Source organism: Jaculus jaculus, chromosome 13 (assembly GCF_020740685.1).
Source record: "Jaculus jaculus isolate mJacJac1 chromosome 13, mJacJac1.mat.Y.cur, whole genome shotgun sequence".
NCBI lineage: Eukaryota > Metazoa > Chordata > Mammalia > Rodentia > Dipodidae > Jaculus > Jaculus jaculus.
The window spans coordinates 44508075-44522380 of record NC_059114.1 but is presented as its reverse complement, the minus strand read 5'-3'; the positions used below and the strand labels follow the sequence as shown (position 1 = coordinate 44522380).

Genomic DNA, 14306 nt, shown 5'->3' with positions numbered 1-14306 from the left:
TGATACCTCCAGATATATTTCTTTTGTTGAGGCTATTTTTGGCTATCCAGATCCTTCTGTTCTTCCATATGATTTTGAGACTATTTTTTTCTAACTCTGTAAAGAACATTTCTGGAATTTTCATTGGAATTACATTGAATCTGTATAATGCTTTTAGTAGGGTGGCCATTTTTTCAATATTAATTCTTTCAATCCATGAACATGGGAGGTCTTTCCATATTCCCATGCCCTCATCAATTTCATTCTTTAGTGCTTTTGATTTCCAAGCTTGTAGAGGTCTTTCACTTCCTTAGTTAGTGATCTTCCAAAGTATTTAATTTTATGTGACTATTAAAGCATAACGTATTCTTTCTTCATAGGTTTATCTTTGGTATGTAGGAAGACTACTGATTTTTGTGTATTGAACAATCCAATTTTTATGGGTTAATTATTCTAATATTATTAGCTCTGATCTCAAGGATCAAGTTTAAAATAGTTGAAAGATCACCTACACTTTCTTCTGACCTTCTGAACATATGATTTTCACTTAATAAAAAAGATGAACGGTTCTCAATAGAAATGTTACCTAATTTAAATTGCTTCAATCTTTATTATTTTTTGCACATTGCAGGATTTTTCCATTTGTCAATAATTATATTGGTTATACATTTTCTTGGTTTACTTTAAATAATTTAAATTCCTTTCTATACACTGCAGAAATGAGTCAGAAAAAGTTAAGAAAAGGAATAGCAATAAATGTATAATATAAAAGAGAACAATAAATTATTAGTGCATTTTACAAATTCAGGGAAGATGAATAAGAGCTTTGTTTATTATAATAGTCTGTAACAACGTCCTTAAAAAATTATGCAGGGCTATGTGTATAGTTCAGTGGTTGAGCATGTGCCTAGCCTGAGAGAGATCTTAGGATTGCCCAGTATCAATAAATTATGCAGATATTTTCATATGGATATGTTATGAAAGTACTACAAAATAGTGACTGTACCTTCAAAATTAGTAGCACTGTTTATCCCTAGTAGAATCCCTACCTACCCTCCCCCCCCCCCCCAAATATCCACATTAAATCCTTAGGGCATTTTTTTTTTTTTTTGGTTTTTTGAGGTAAGGTCTCACTGTAGCCCAGGCTGACCTGGAATTCACTATGGAGTCTCAGGGTGGCCTTGAACTCATGACAGTCCTCCTACCTCTGGTGCCTGAGTGCTGGGATTAAAGGCATGTGCCACCATACCCAGCTTAAATTGTTTTTATAGTCTCAGAACAAAATTATCTGGCTTATCAACAACTAAAGGGAAAGGTAACTTTACACAGTGGAAGAACTTAACAAGACTCAACAAACCAATGCAATATTAGATGGATCTTATTTAGCTCTTGATTCAAATGACTTTCAAATTATTGAGGAAATTTGTAGATGGATATTAAATAATATTAACTTAATTTCTAGTCGGTGGTGCACACCTGCATTCCAGCATTCAGAAAACGGAGGCAAAATAATCCATAAAAGTTGAAGTCAGGGCTAGGAAGGTGACTTAGTGGTTAAGGCACATTTCTGCAAAGCCTAAGGACCAGGGTTTGAGTCCCCACTACCCACAGAAGCCAAATGCACATGGTGGCACATACATCCAGAGTTAATTTGCAGTGGCTAGGGGCCCTGAGATGCCCATATTCTCTCTCTCGCTCTCATTCGCTCACTCCCTCACTCTTGCTCTAATAAATAAATAGAAATAATTTTTAAAAAGTTGAAGTAACAGACTTCCAGGTAAGATGGCAGGTTAGCAGCCACGCCAAACCAGCCTAGGGAGGGATTTAAGCAAAACCCCAGCAAAATACACTCTTCTTCTGAAAAGTGAAGGAGAATAGATTATTCTTAGACTCAGTGGAGAAGCCAGAGAGACCAAGATCCACAATATATTAGGACACAAAGCAAATCTTCACAAATATAGGAAAATTGAAATAATCCCTTATACTCCATCTGACCATAATGGGATTAAACTGCAAATCAGCAACAAGAAAAGCTACAGAGCATACAGAAATTCATGGAGACTAAACAGTACACTATTGAATGATCAGTGGGTCATTGAAGAAATTGAAAAGGAATTCAATAAATTCATATAATCAAATGATGATGATAATATACCAAAACCTTAGGGACACAATGAAGGCAGTCCTAAAAGAGAAATTTATACCTGTAAGTGCCTATATTAATAAATTAGAGAGCTCACAAATAAGCAATTTAATGCTCCATCACAAGGCCTTGTAAAAAGAAGAACAAGGCAAACCAAAAAGCAGTAGACTAGAAGAAATCTAAAAGAGTAGTGCAGAGATTAATGAAATAGAAGCCAAAAAACAACCCAAAGAATCAACGATACAAATAGTTGGTTCTTTGAAAGGATAAACAAGGTTGATAAATCCTTAGCAAATTTGACCAGAAGAACGAGAGAAGAGACAAAAATTAATAAAATTACATATAAAAAGGCACCATTACAAGAGATACCAAAGAAATTCAGACAATTATAAGGACATACTTTAAGAATATATATGCATCTAAGTTTGAAAACCTGCAAGAAATGGATGAGTTCTTTGATTTATATGACCTACCAAAATTAAATCAAGATAAGATAAACTATTTAAAGAGACCGATAGCAAATACAGAGACCCAAGAATTTATTAAAAAAAAAAAAGTCTCCTAACTAAAAAAAGCTCAGGCCCAAATGGATTCACTGGCAAATTTTATCAGAACTTTATGGAAGAGCTAAACCAATGCTTCTCAAACTTTTCCATTAAATAGAAAAGGATGGAATTCTACCCGACTCCTTCTATGAAGCAAGCATCACCCTCATACCAAAACCAGGCAAGGACAGAACAAGAAAAGAAAATTATAGACCAATCTCCCTCATGAACATAGATGCAAAAATTCTCAACAAAATATTGGCAAACGGAATACAAGAGTATGTCAAAAAGATTATTCACCCCCCCAAAAAAAGTTGACTTTATCCCAGGGATGGTTCAACATATGCAAATCAATAAATGCAATACATCATATAAATGGTCTGAAGGAAAAGAATCACATGATCATCTCAATAGATGCAGAAGAGGCATTTGACAAAGTTCAACATCCTTTCATGGTAAAAATATTACAGAAACTAGGACTAAAAGGAACATATCTCAACATAATAAAAGCTATTTATGACAAACCTATGGCCAATATAATATTAAATGGTGAAAAACTTGAAGCTTTTCCACTAAATTTAGTAACAAAATATGGGTGTCTACTGTGTCCACTTTTATTTAATTTACTACTGGAAGTCTTAGCTATAGCAATAAGGCAAGACACTCATAAAAGGGCTACAAATTGGAAAGAAAGAGATCAAATTATCACTATTTGCAGATGATATGATTCTATACATAAAAGACCCTAAAACCTCTACCAACAAACTGTTAGATCTGATAAAAACTTTTAGGAACATAGCAGGATACAAAATAAATACACAGAAATCAGTAGTTTTTTTATATAATAACAACAAACGTGCAGAGAATGAAATCATGGAATATCTTCTATTCACAGTTGCCCCCAAAATAAAGAAAGAAAGAAAGAAAGAAAGAAAGAAAGAAAGAAAGAAAGAAAGAAAGAAAGAAAGAAAGGTACCTTGGATAAACTTAACTAAGGAAGTGAAGGAGCTCTACAATGAGAAATTTAAAATACTCAAGTGAGAAATTGCAGAAGATACAAGGAAATGGAAAGATATGCTATGTTCTTAGACTGGAAGAATCAATATTGTGAAAATGTCAATCTTACCAAAGCAATCTACACGTTTAATGCATTCTCCATTAAAATTCCATGGCATTCTTCACAGGAATGGAAAAAAATCCTAAATTTCATTTGGAAGCAGAAAACAATCTCGAATAGCCAAAACAATTTTGAGCAACAAAAATAGGGCTGGCAGTATCACCATACCAGATTTTAAGCTATTTCACAAAACCATAGTAACAAAAACAGCATGATATTGACACAAAGACAGACATGTAGATCAATGGAACAGAATAGAGAACCCAGATGTTAATCCAGGCAGCTACAGCCATCTGATTTTTGACTAAAATGCCAAAAATATTCAATGGAGAAAAGACAGTCTCTTCAACAAGCAGTGCTTGGAAAAATGGATATGTATATGTAGAGTGATGAAAATGTATATTTGTCTTTCTCCGTGCACAAGAATCAAATCCATGTGGATCAGGGACTTTATTATCAGACCTGAAATTCTGAAATTGCAAGAGGAAAAAGTAGGGGAAACCCTTCAACATATTTGCATAGGTAATGACTTTCTGGATATAACCCCAATTGCTCAGCAAATAAAACCACTAATCAACCACTGGGATCACATGAAATTACAAAGCTTTTGTATAGCAAAGGACACTGTGAATAGAGCAAAGAGACAACCTACAGAATGGGAGAAAATCTTTGCCAGTTACACATTTGACAGAGGATTACTATCAAGAATATAAAAAGAATTCAAAAAAACATAACAATAAGAAATCAAACAACCCAATGAAAAATACACTATGGAACTAAATAGACAGTTCTCACTAGAAGAAATACAAATGACATATGAACATCTTTTCTTTAAAAAAAAGTGTTCTACATCCTTATCCATTAGGGAAATGCAAATTAAAACTACCTTGAGGCTCCACCTCTCTCCCATCAGAATGGCTACTATCAAGAAAAAAATGATAGTAGGTGTTGGTGAGGATATGGTAAAAGGGGAACCCTTCTGCACTGTTGCTGGGAATGTAATGTGGTACAGCCATTGTGGAAATCACTGTGGGTGTTCTTGAGACAGATAAAAATAGATTTGTCATATGATCCAGCTATAGCACTCCTAGGCATATATCCTAATGACTCTTCCCACTACCTTAGAGATACTTGCACAACCATGTTTTATTGATGCTGTATGCACAATAGCTAGGAAATGGAACCAGCCTAGATGTCCCTCCACAGATGAATGGATAATAAAGATGTGGTACATCCATACAATGGAATTCTATTCAGCAGTAAAGAAAAATGAAATTATGAAATTTTCAGGGAAATGGATGTATCTGGAAAGGATTCTACTAAGTGAGGCAACCCAGGCCCAGAAAGCCAACGTCACATGTCTCTCTTATATGTGGATCCTAGCTACAAATGTTTAGACTTGTGTGTGATCTGGAACCAAAAATTGGTAGCAGAGGCCCATAAGCTAGAAAAAGACTATAAGGGAGGGAGTAGAGGGAAGGTCTTAAGGGGAGGGTATTGTGTATATGTGAGTAGAAGGACAGATTACAGGGAGGGGAAAGGCCTAAGCGAGTCCAGGGTAAGAGATTGTATAAAAGAAGGGCAACAGAGGAGGGTCAATCAAAACAAGTTATTCTGAATAAGATATATGAAAATCTACTTTCTTAAATAATGGCACATCCAGAAGCCATAGATTGTTAATAGAAAATTTTCAGTGTCTGGGATGGGATAACTTCCAATGAGTCATTGGCCAGCAAGGTCCCCGTTACCTCCAAAACATTACAAGCTATTGCCAAGGCTCTTGGTTCCCCATGAGAAAGAGATGGTAAGACCTTATGGCTGAAGACTAAACATGCCTGAGAGGCAAAGTCACTGAGAAATCAAGTTGTGCTGAGCAAAGAACCTTTTCCCTGTAGCCCAGCCAACTGAAAGCTGGAAAAAGCTGCACTGTATACAGTCTTACGGGAGACAGAAGTCATCAGCAGTGAAAACAGTGGACACTGAAAACCTCAAGTTTAGCCAGACAGGCCAAATGACTGAATGAGTGCAACAGTGGCATGTCTGCTCTGGGAGAAACCAACTGCTCTCTAATTGGAATGAAGGCCCACTCTGTGGGAGGGAATACGTGCCTGGTACTGAAAACCTAATCAAAAGCCCATGGCAGGGGAGGTCATGAGCCTTAGGGGTATAAAGCCTGCTCTTGTCTGGGTAAATGCATACATTACTCTCACCAAATTGTCCTGAAAGCACTACACTTAATGTTCATACTCATATATTAATACTACTTTTCTTCTGGTTAGAGAAGCTTCTCTTTTCAGATAGCAATGACTGCTGGAATGACCCAAAAGGTAACATAGTGCTGAGAAGAAGGGATAGAGGAGTGTCCAGCACTGAAACATCTCACCCACTAAGGCTCAGGGTCCATTGTGGAAGAGGTGGTGGAAAGAATGTAAGAGCTTCTGGGGTCCAGCCCTGTCTTGAAGGAGGGTCCCTGAAGAGAGGTGTGAAAGGTGCACAATAATGACTCGAAGTCAAGTTCTGGTGCAAGCTGACAGGCAAATGCTGAAGGCAGCTGAGTTTCCCTCTCTCTCTCTCTCTCTCTCTCTCTCTCTCTCTCTCTCTCTCTTTCCTTTTCTGCTCTGCTGCCACAGCTCTTAGCCTCAGTCTTTTATTTTCTGATCATGTCATTCAAGAACAAACTTCAAAAAAGGCACAGTTTCACAGAATTCATAGAAACTTTTTGCTATTTTTTACATCAAATAATCCCATAATTATTCACCTCAAATAAAGTCATCAGGCCCCTATAATGATTAACTATTTTTACGCTTTCCCTATGTATGTGTGGTCAAGCACTTGTGATTTCCTAAACTCTTACTTTCAATTACTATATTAAAGGTGAGAGACAAAACAACCACAAAATATGGATTCCCACCATTAATCACTGATCCAATAGATACATTTATCTCTCAATCATTTATTTTGAATTTCCCTTTTCATGTCTCTCCAATGCTTAGACTTTGGTCCCCCCAGTTGAACTCTTTCTGACCTCAGTTGTTTCTCCTATAAGGATTCGTGGTAAAGAGTCATAGTTTGCTGCAATTGCCACCTTCCAGAAAAATTAGTCATAGAACAATTTTTACATTGTTCCAGGAGGTTCACTGTTTCCTCCTAAGTTTACTGTACTCCATGCCTGACTTTCTTTAAGGCCTTTAAGGAAAACAATTATCTCTGACCCATTTTCTTGTTTTTCCAGTTCTATGCCAGAGCTTCCTTCAGATACATTGGCCAACACTAACACCAATTTTTGCTGGAAAAGTAAACTTAGAGATTGGTACACCAAGTGAAAGAGACAGAATGACAAACATTATACAGAAAACCATAGATATCTATAGTGTAGAGAGCCAAAGATGTTTCTATACAGGGGCCACATTGGACTTCAAGGAAGAGACAGCTGGGCTGGAACTGTGTCATGCAGATCTTCAGCACTTGATTCCTCAGGATCTGGAAATGGCATGCTTGCCATCTCTGGCAAAGAGCCAAAGGAAAGGTACCACTCCTTTCATACAACTGTCCAGACAGAATTTGGTCTCAATATCCAAGACCTCGCAGTGCCTAGCAATACTCACACAAAACTTTCATAATAGGAGAAAAAGATGAGGACACCAAATTAAAAGAAAGACTGATGGAGAGAGGAAGGGGATATGACACAGAGCAGAGTTATGAAGGAGAAAGTGGGAAAGGGGAAGGAGGGAAATACCATGGTTTGTTGTCAACGTACAGAAGTTGTCAATAAAATAAAACATATATATTTTTAAAAGTTGAAGTAAGCCTGGTCTACATAGTGAGCACCAGGCCAGCCAGAGCTATATAGCAACACCCTGTCTCAAAACAAACAAAAAGATTTTACTTTCTTAGTTCTGATAATGGCATTGTAATTAAGGTTTTTAAAAGTCATTGACATCAATGATAATATACTATTTGTGAATAAAAATTCTATTTTCCTTAGTTCTGAAAATGGTGGAGGGAAAAAGAATTATAGCATTATTAATAATTAATGAACCTAGAACAAGTATGTGGGAAGTTAAGCCTGTTATTCTTCTTTTATGCAGTTTAAGATTTTTCAAAGTGAAAGGCCTTAGAAATGGATACTATGAGAAGTAAATTTGAAAAATCATATTAGAGCATGCTAATGTATGAAAATTCTCAACTAAAAAATGAAAAAATATATTATCTTTCCAATATATGCAGACTGATGCTGTCACAGATACATTTCTTTGTTCAGCCACCTTCATCATTTGACATGGTAACTCTAATGCAGTCCTATCATGCATGTCACGGGAGGTGTGAGGTGTTTTTCTAGTCATCGCAATGGATTTGTGCCAACTGAGATATGTGCTAACATCAAATTGCTGTGTATTGTTTGTCTATAAAGTTAATAATCCTCTGTATCAGTTCCTCATTCACAACAGCCCTATGAAGTAGGTACTATTGATATCTTCACCTTACAGATGAAGAAACTAAGAAAAGTAATTTACTCAAGGTTCACAGCTACTGTTGACTTGGTTCATAACAATAAAGGTATATAGCTCTTAAAATCTTCTTTGTTACTGGAAACATACACACATGCATATGTCTCTTGCATATATTCTTTCTTTCCAGACCTAAATGTAAGTTTTACCCCAAATTCAACATTTTCCAAGAGTCTCTGCCAATTTCATTCCTCTTGTGCGACATTCAGATAGCTCTTTGACCAAATAAATCCAGCCAGCAGTAATACAGGCAGTGTTGTAACCTTACATATCCCAATGGAACATAGAGGGAACTGTACGTATATTGCATAAATTTCATCCCATAAAATGTAAGACTTTGTAAGGACACATGGTGGCGCTGCAGGATAAGAAGGCACAAACTGGAACTACCAATTCTGCTTCATTCACTGGTGAAAAATAGCTGCAGAAGCTTTCAATCCCTGGGAAGCTTAGATACTGCAGAAAGGAGATCTGGGACCTCGGGAAAGCGATGGAATATTTCTCAAGTATTTAGTGAAATAACCACAGAATCAGCTATCAGGGAACTTTAAAGTTCAGTGGAAACATTTTTCCAGGACATTGCATATCCAGGAACAATGGCGGCTACCAGCAGGAAGCTCAGGCAAGTCCTTATTTTCTTTGTTCTACTGGGTTTCTGTCTGGAGGGTGTGGCGGAACCTAGGCGCTATTCTGTGGTGGAGGAAACAGAGAGCAGGTCCTTTGTAACCAATTTAGTAAATGACCTGGGTCTGGGGCCCAGGGAACTGTCCAGACGAGGGGCTAGGGTCATTTCCAGGGGGAACAAGCTACATTTGCACCTGGATCTGGAGACTGGGGACTTGTTTCTAAATGAGAAATTGGACCGGGAAGATCTGTGTGGGCACTCGGAGCCTTGCGTGCTACGTTTCCAAGTGATGCTAAACAGTCCCTTAGACATTTTTCAAGCAGAGCTACAGGTAATAGATATAAATGACCACTCTCCAGTGTTCCCGGACAAGGACATTGTGCTAAAAATATCAGAGGGCAGTCTTCCTGGGATTACATTTCCTCTGAAGAACGCTCAGGACATGGATGTGGGGCGAAATAGTATTGACAACTATCTAATCAGTTCCAACTCCTATTTTCATGTACTCACTCGTAAAAGCAGTGATGGCAGGAAATATCCTCAGCTGGTGCTTGACAAAGCACTTGATAGAGAGGAACAAGCTGAGCTCAGGTTAGTCCTCACAGCACAGGATGGAGGTTCTCCACCTAGGTCTGGCACCGCTGAGGTCTACATTGAGGTTGTTGACATCAATGATAATGTCCCACAATTTGAGCAGCTTGTTTATAGAGCACAAATCCCTGAGGACAGTCCACTGGGCTTCCTGATTGTTGCTGTCTCTGCTACAGATAAAGACATGGGGTCCAATGGAGAGATCTCCTATTCACTTTTCCAGGCTTCAGATGAAATTAGCAAAATCTTTTCTGTCCACGCCAGGACAGGAGAAATTAGACTGAAAAATCAACTTGATTTTGAAAAAGCTCAGTCTTATGAAGTCAATGTGGAGGCAAAAGATACTGGAAGCTTTTCTGGAAAATGCACCCTCCTGGTGCAAGTCCTGGATGTGAATGACCATGCTCCAGAGGTGACCATGTCCGCACTTATAAGCTTCATTCCTGAGAATGCTAATGAGACGATGGTTGCAGTTTTCAGTGTTTCAGATCTAGATTCAGGAGAAAATGGGAAAACGATTTGCACCATTCAGGACGATCTACCTTTCTTCCTAAAGTCTTCCGTGGAAAACTTTTACACCCTACTAACAGAGAAACCCTTGGACAGAGAGAGCAGAGACGAGTACAACATCACCATCACCGTCTCAGACATGGGCACACCCAGGCTGAAAACGGAGCACAACATAACAGTGCAGGTGTCCGACGTGAACGACAACGCCCCAGCCTTCAGCCAAACCTCCTACACCCTGTTGGTCCCAGAGAACAACAGCCCCGGCCTGCACATAGGCACAGTGAGCGCCACAGACACAGACTCAGGCACCAATGCCCAGATCACCTACTCGCTGCTGCCGCCCCAGGAAGGCGACCAAGACCCGCAGCTGGCCCTCGCCTCGCTGCTGTCCATCCACGCGGACAGCGGGCAGCTGTTCGCCCTGCGCGCGCTGGACTACGAGGCGCTGCGGGCCTTCGAGTTCCGCGTGGGCGCCGCCGACCGAGGCTCGCCCGCGCTCAGCAGCCAGGCGCTGGTGCGCGTGCTGGTGCTGGACGCCAACGACCACGCGCCCTTCGTGCTCTACCCGCCGCACAACGCGTCGACGCCCTGCACCGAGCTGCTGCCCAGGGCGGCCGAGCCCGGCTACCTGCTCACCAAGGTGGTGGCGGTGGACGGCGACTCGGGCCGCAACGCCTGGCTGTCCTTCCAGCTGCTGCAGGCCAGCGAGCCCGGGCTGTTCAGCGTGTGGGCGCACAATGGCGAGGTGCGCACCGCCAGGCTGCTGAGCGAGCGCGACGCGCCCAGGCACAGGCTGCTCGTGCTGGTCCAGGACAATGGCGAGCCGCCGCTGTCGGCCAGCGTCACGCTGCACGTGCTGCTGGTGGACGGCTTCTCGCAGCCCTACCTGCCAGTGGCCGAGGGCGCGCGCGACCCGGCGCCGCCCGACGCGCTCACTGTCTACCTGGTCATCGCCCTGGCGTCCGTGTCTTCGCTCTTCCTCTTCTCTGTGCTCGTGTTGGTGGCGGTCAGGCTGTGCAGGAGGAGCGGGGCGTCCTCGCTGGGTGGCTGCTCTGTGTCCGAGGGCCACTTTTTGGGCCCTACTGTGGACCTCGGTGGTGCCGGGACCCTTTCCCAGAGCTATCATTATGAGGTGTGCTTGATGGGTGATTCTGGTACAAATGAATTCAAGTTTCTGAAGCCAATTTTGCCTAATTTCCAGGGCCATTCTCTTTGACCAGAAGTGGAAGTAGCATGTGACTAGGTTCTAGTCAAGAAAATAGATGCAAAAATGTTTCAGGCAACTCCTAAGACTTTGCTGTGCAGCTGTTGAGGGTGAACCCAAGACCTCCTGCATGCTAGACAAATACTGTGTCACTGAGGTACACCCTCAATCCCCAAGTACACTTTGGAAAGAGAGATGACTCACCTGCAATGGGATTTTAAAGCTTTGAACAGCTCTGTTCTCTTTGAAATTTGTATAGTTTGACTAGGACACAAACGTCCATGCTGTATACTAATGATGACGACAATAGGCTACAATAATAGCCAGTATAGAATGAACCTAACAGACAGGGTCCCTGGTGACTCCAGTATTATCATTTCATCCCTGGATTACCAACTTTTGAACATTTCTACTTGTGAAATAAAGAAAAATCTGCATTGTGCAAGAAAGCATTATTTTAGCTTTTGTGCTCTGTCAGTGAAATCCAATGCTTTAGGAATAAAATTTAACTAAAATTACATGTAAACAGAAAGATATGCAGATATTAAATGTACATCTTACTGTAACTTGTCTTTTGATGCTTCTGATTTGTGATTTTTTAATTAGTTTAAAAGCATTGAGTGCTTCTTATTATCTTTTAAAACTTTTTCCAAATTCTAAAGGATTGGCAATTAATCTCTTTACATATGAATAAACTGAGGCTTAGAACCATCAAATAACTTGATAATGATTCCAAGGAATAAAAAAAATTTGAAATATGATCTAAGTCTACTTGCATCTAATGTTCCAGTTCATAACTGATGTGATATACTGGCAGACATCAACTGGGAACATTATTTTTCTAAGGAAAAAAATGTATATTCGCCCTATTCCATGAATAAAGCGGCCATATGGAAATGTTATCTTTAGCTTACATTTTGTATTTGTTTCTATGATAGTGACCACATGGCTTTAGGTCAACAAGTGCTTAGAGAGCACTGACCTAAATAAGTTGGGTCATGCCTTACAACTGATCTTCATGATGAAGAACTCAGCCTGATAATGTCATTGTATATTCTCAGAAAATCTCATTGCAGATGACTTTCCCTGAATAGGGCATTGATTTGCCCTATGGTTACATTTCTTGAAATTTGTTTGCTCTTCCTGTAGTCATTTTCTGTCAACCGTGAAATTAAATATACTATACTGATTTTAGAATATCATGGGTTTAAAAGCAATTGTTGTTCTAGTATTAATTCCAACTGTTAATTAATTTTAGGAAAATATAACCAATGTTACAAGGGAATTTTTATAGCTAATTAACTTAGATATTCTGGAAAATCATTAGGATATAACTGATGGGCTCCAATTGTTTTCTCTTAAGATTATTTTGCCAAAGAACTATGTCTTTGACAAAATTATGCCAAATAATATTCTCTTTTTGAATAATGCTGAACAATGCACATGGGAATAAATGTGTTTATTCTGAAATAATGACTCATCATAGCTGAATAAAGTATTCCTCAGCATTTTCAATAACACCATTGTTATATAAGGAACCCAATTTTGCTCATTCAGCTACTGGTGCATGATTATCAATGCTGATGGTTATGTGTTGGTTTTATATCACTGTCAAAACTACCACAGATAGTTGCTTAAAGCAGTAAAATGTGTTAAAGTTTTCATAAATCATAGGTCTAACATATGTCTTTGGGATAAAATATGGAGTTGGTAGAGCTATATTTTGTTCTGGTGACTCCAGAGAAGCCACATTTTGACTTATCCATCTTCTAGATGCTGCCACATTACTTGGCTCTTGGTCCCTTCATCAATCTTCAAAGCCAGCGTGGGTTCTCTAGCCATTTTGTAATAGTCATATCTCCTTCAGGCTAGAGTCAGGAAAGTTTTGTCATACTCATATAATACAGGACAATCCATCTTTCATAAGGTCCTTAATTTAATCAAGTCTTCAAAGAAATTTCATGCCATGTATAAGATGCTGTATCTGCAGATTTTGTGGCATCTTTGAATGACCATTATTCTATCTAGCAAACATTGACTGTTGGGAAGAAAATAAGCAATACTGCTTGTGGTCAAAGGAAGGGACATAAGTCTTTATAACCAGAGCTTGGGCCTCACTGACTTGATTCTAGAATCCAAGTAAATTAGCAAACTTCTCAAGCAATTAACAAAAACACTGAATGAATTTTTAAAGATATCAGTATATGCATGTGGCACAGGAGATCAATCTCAGAGCCTCATGATCTAAACACATGATCTACCACTGTTTCCCACCGTGCTCATCATAAATTTTTACTGCAATTCAAGTTATAGAAATGGAAACTCTAAGCAAAAAAATCTAAATAAGATAATGTTCTTGTATTATAATATATAAAGGACTCTTACAACTCAATTATTAAGAAACAGATAATCTGTCTAAAAAGGGAAAAGAAAGTAAAATTAAACAAAGGAAGAAATGGGCAAAGAGGGGCTGGAGAGATGGCTCAGTCAGTAAAGTGCTTGCTATGCAAGCATGAGAACCTGAGTTCAGATTTTCAGCACTCATGTAAAGCACAGCATGGTTGCTTGCTCCTGTAATCCCAGTTCTCAGAAGACAGAGACAGGAGAATCTCCAGAACTGTCTAGCTATCTAGGATAGCTGAAATAGTGAGCTTCAGGTTCAGTGAGAGACCAGTCTCAAACAAATAAAGATGGAGTGTTATAGAAGAAGACATGTAACATTGGCTACCGACCTCCACACAGGCACTTGCAAATGCAGCTACCCAAATATAAACACACACATGCAAAAGGGAGGCAAAGATCGGAATAAACATTTTCCCAAGGAATATATGTGAATAGCCAAAGAGTACATGAAACAACGCACATCATTAATCATGATAAAACTTCATACCCAGTGGGATGGCTACAACATAAAGTTAGGTTAACAAGTATTGGAAAGATTCAGGCAGATTGGAACTCTTACACACTGCTGATAGGAATGTAAAGTACTACAGCAATTTTAGAAAAAGACTGGGAGTTCCTCAAATGAATAAGCATAGAGCTATCATATGAAAAGCAATTCCACTCTTAGAGAAATGAAAATAT

General features: G+C 39.3%; 1 protein-coding gene across 1 annotated transcript; it reads left to right on the top strand.

The window, feature by feature from the left end:
- The first annotated feature begins 8719 nt into the window (after window positions 1-8719).
- Window positions 8720-13489, top strand: LOC105944507 (protocadherin beta-8-like). The gene has a single exon (XM_045132917.1). It carries the CDS (start codon window positions 8889-8891, stop codon window positions 11232-11234), a length of 2346 nt encoding a protein of 781 aa, XP_044988852.1. The 5' UTR covers window positions 8720-8888; the 3' UTR covers window positions 11235-13489.
- The last annotated feature ends 817 nt before the right edge of the window (window positions 13490-14306 follow it).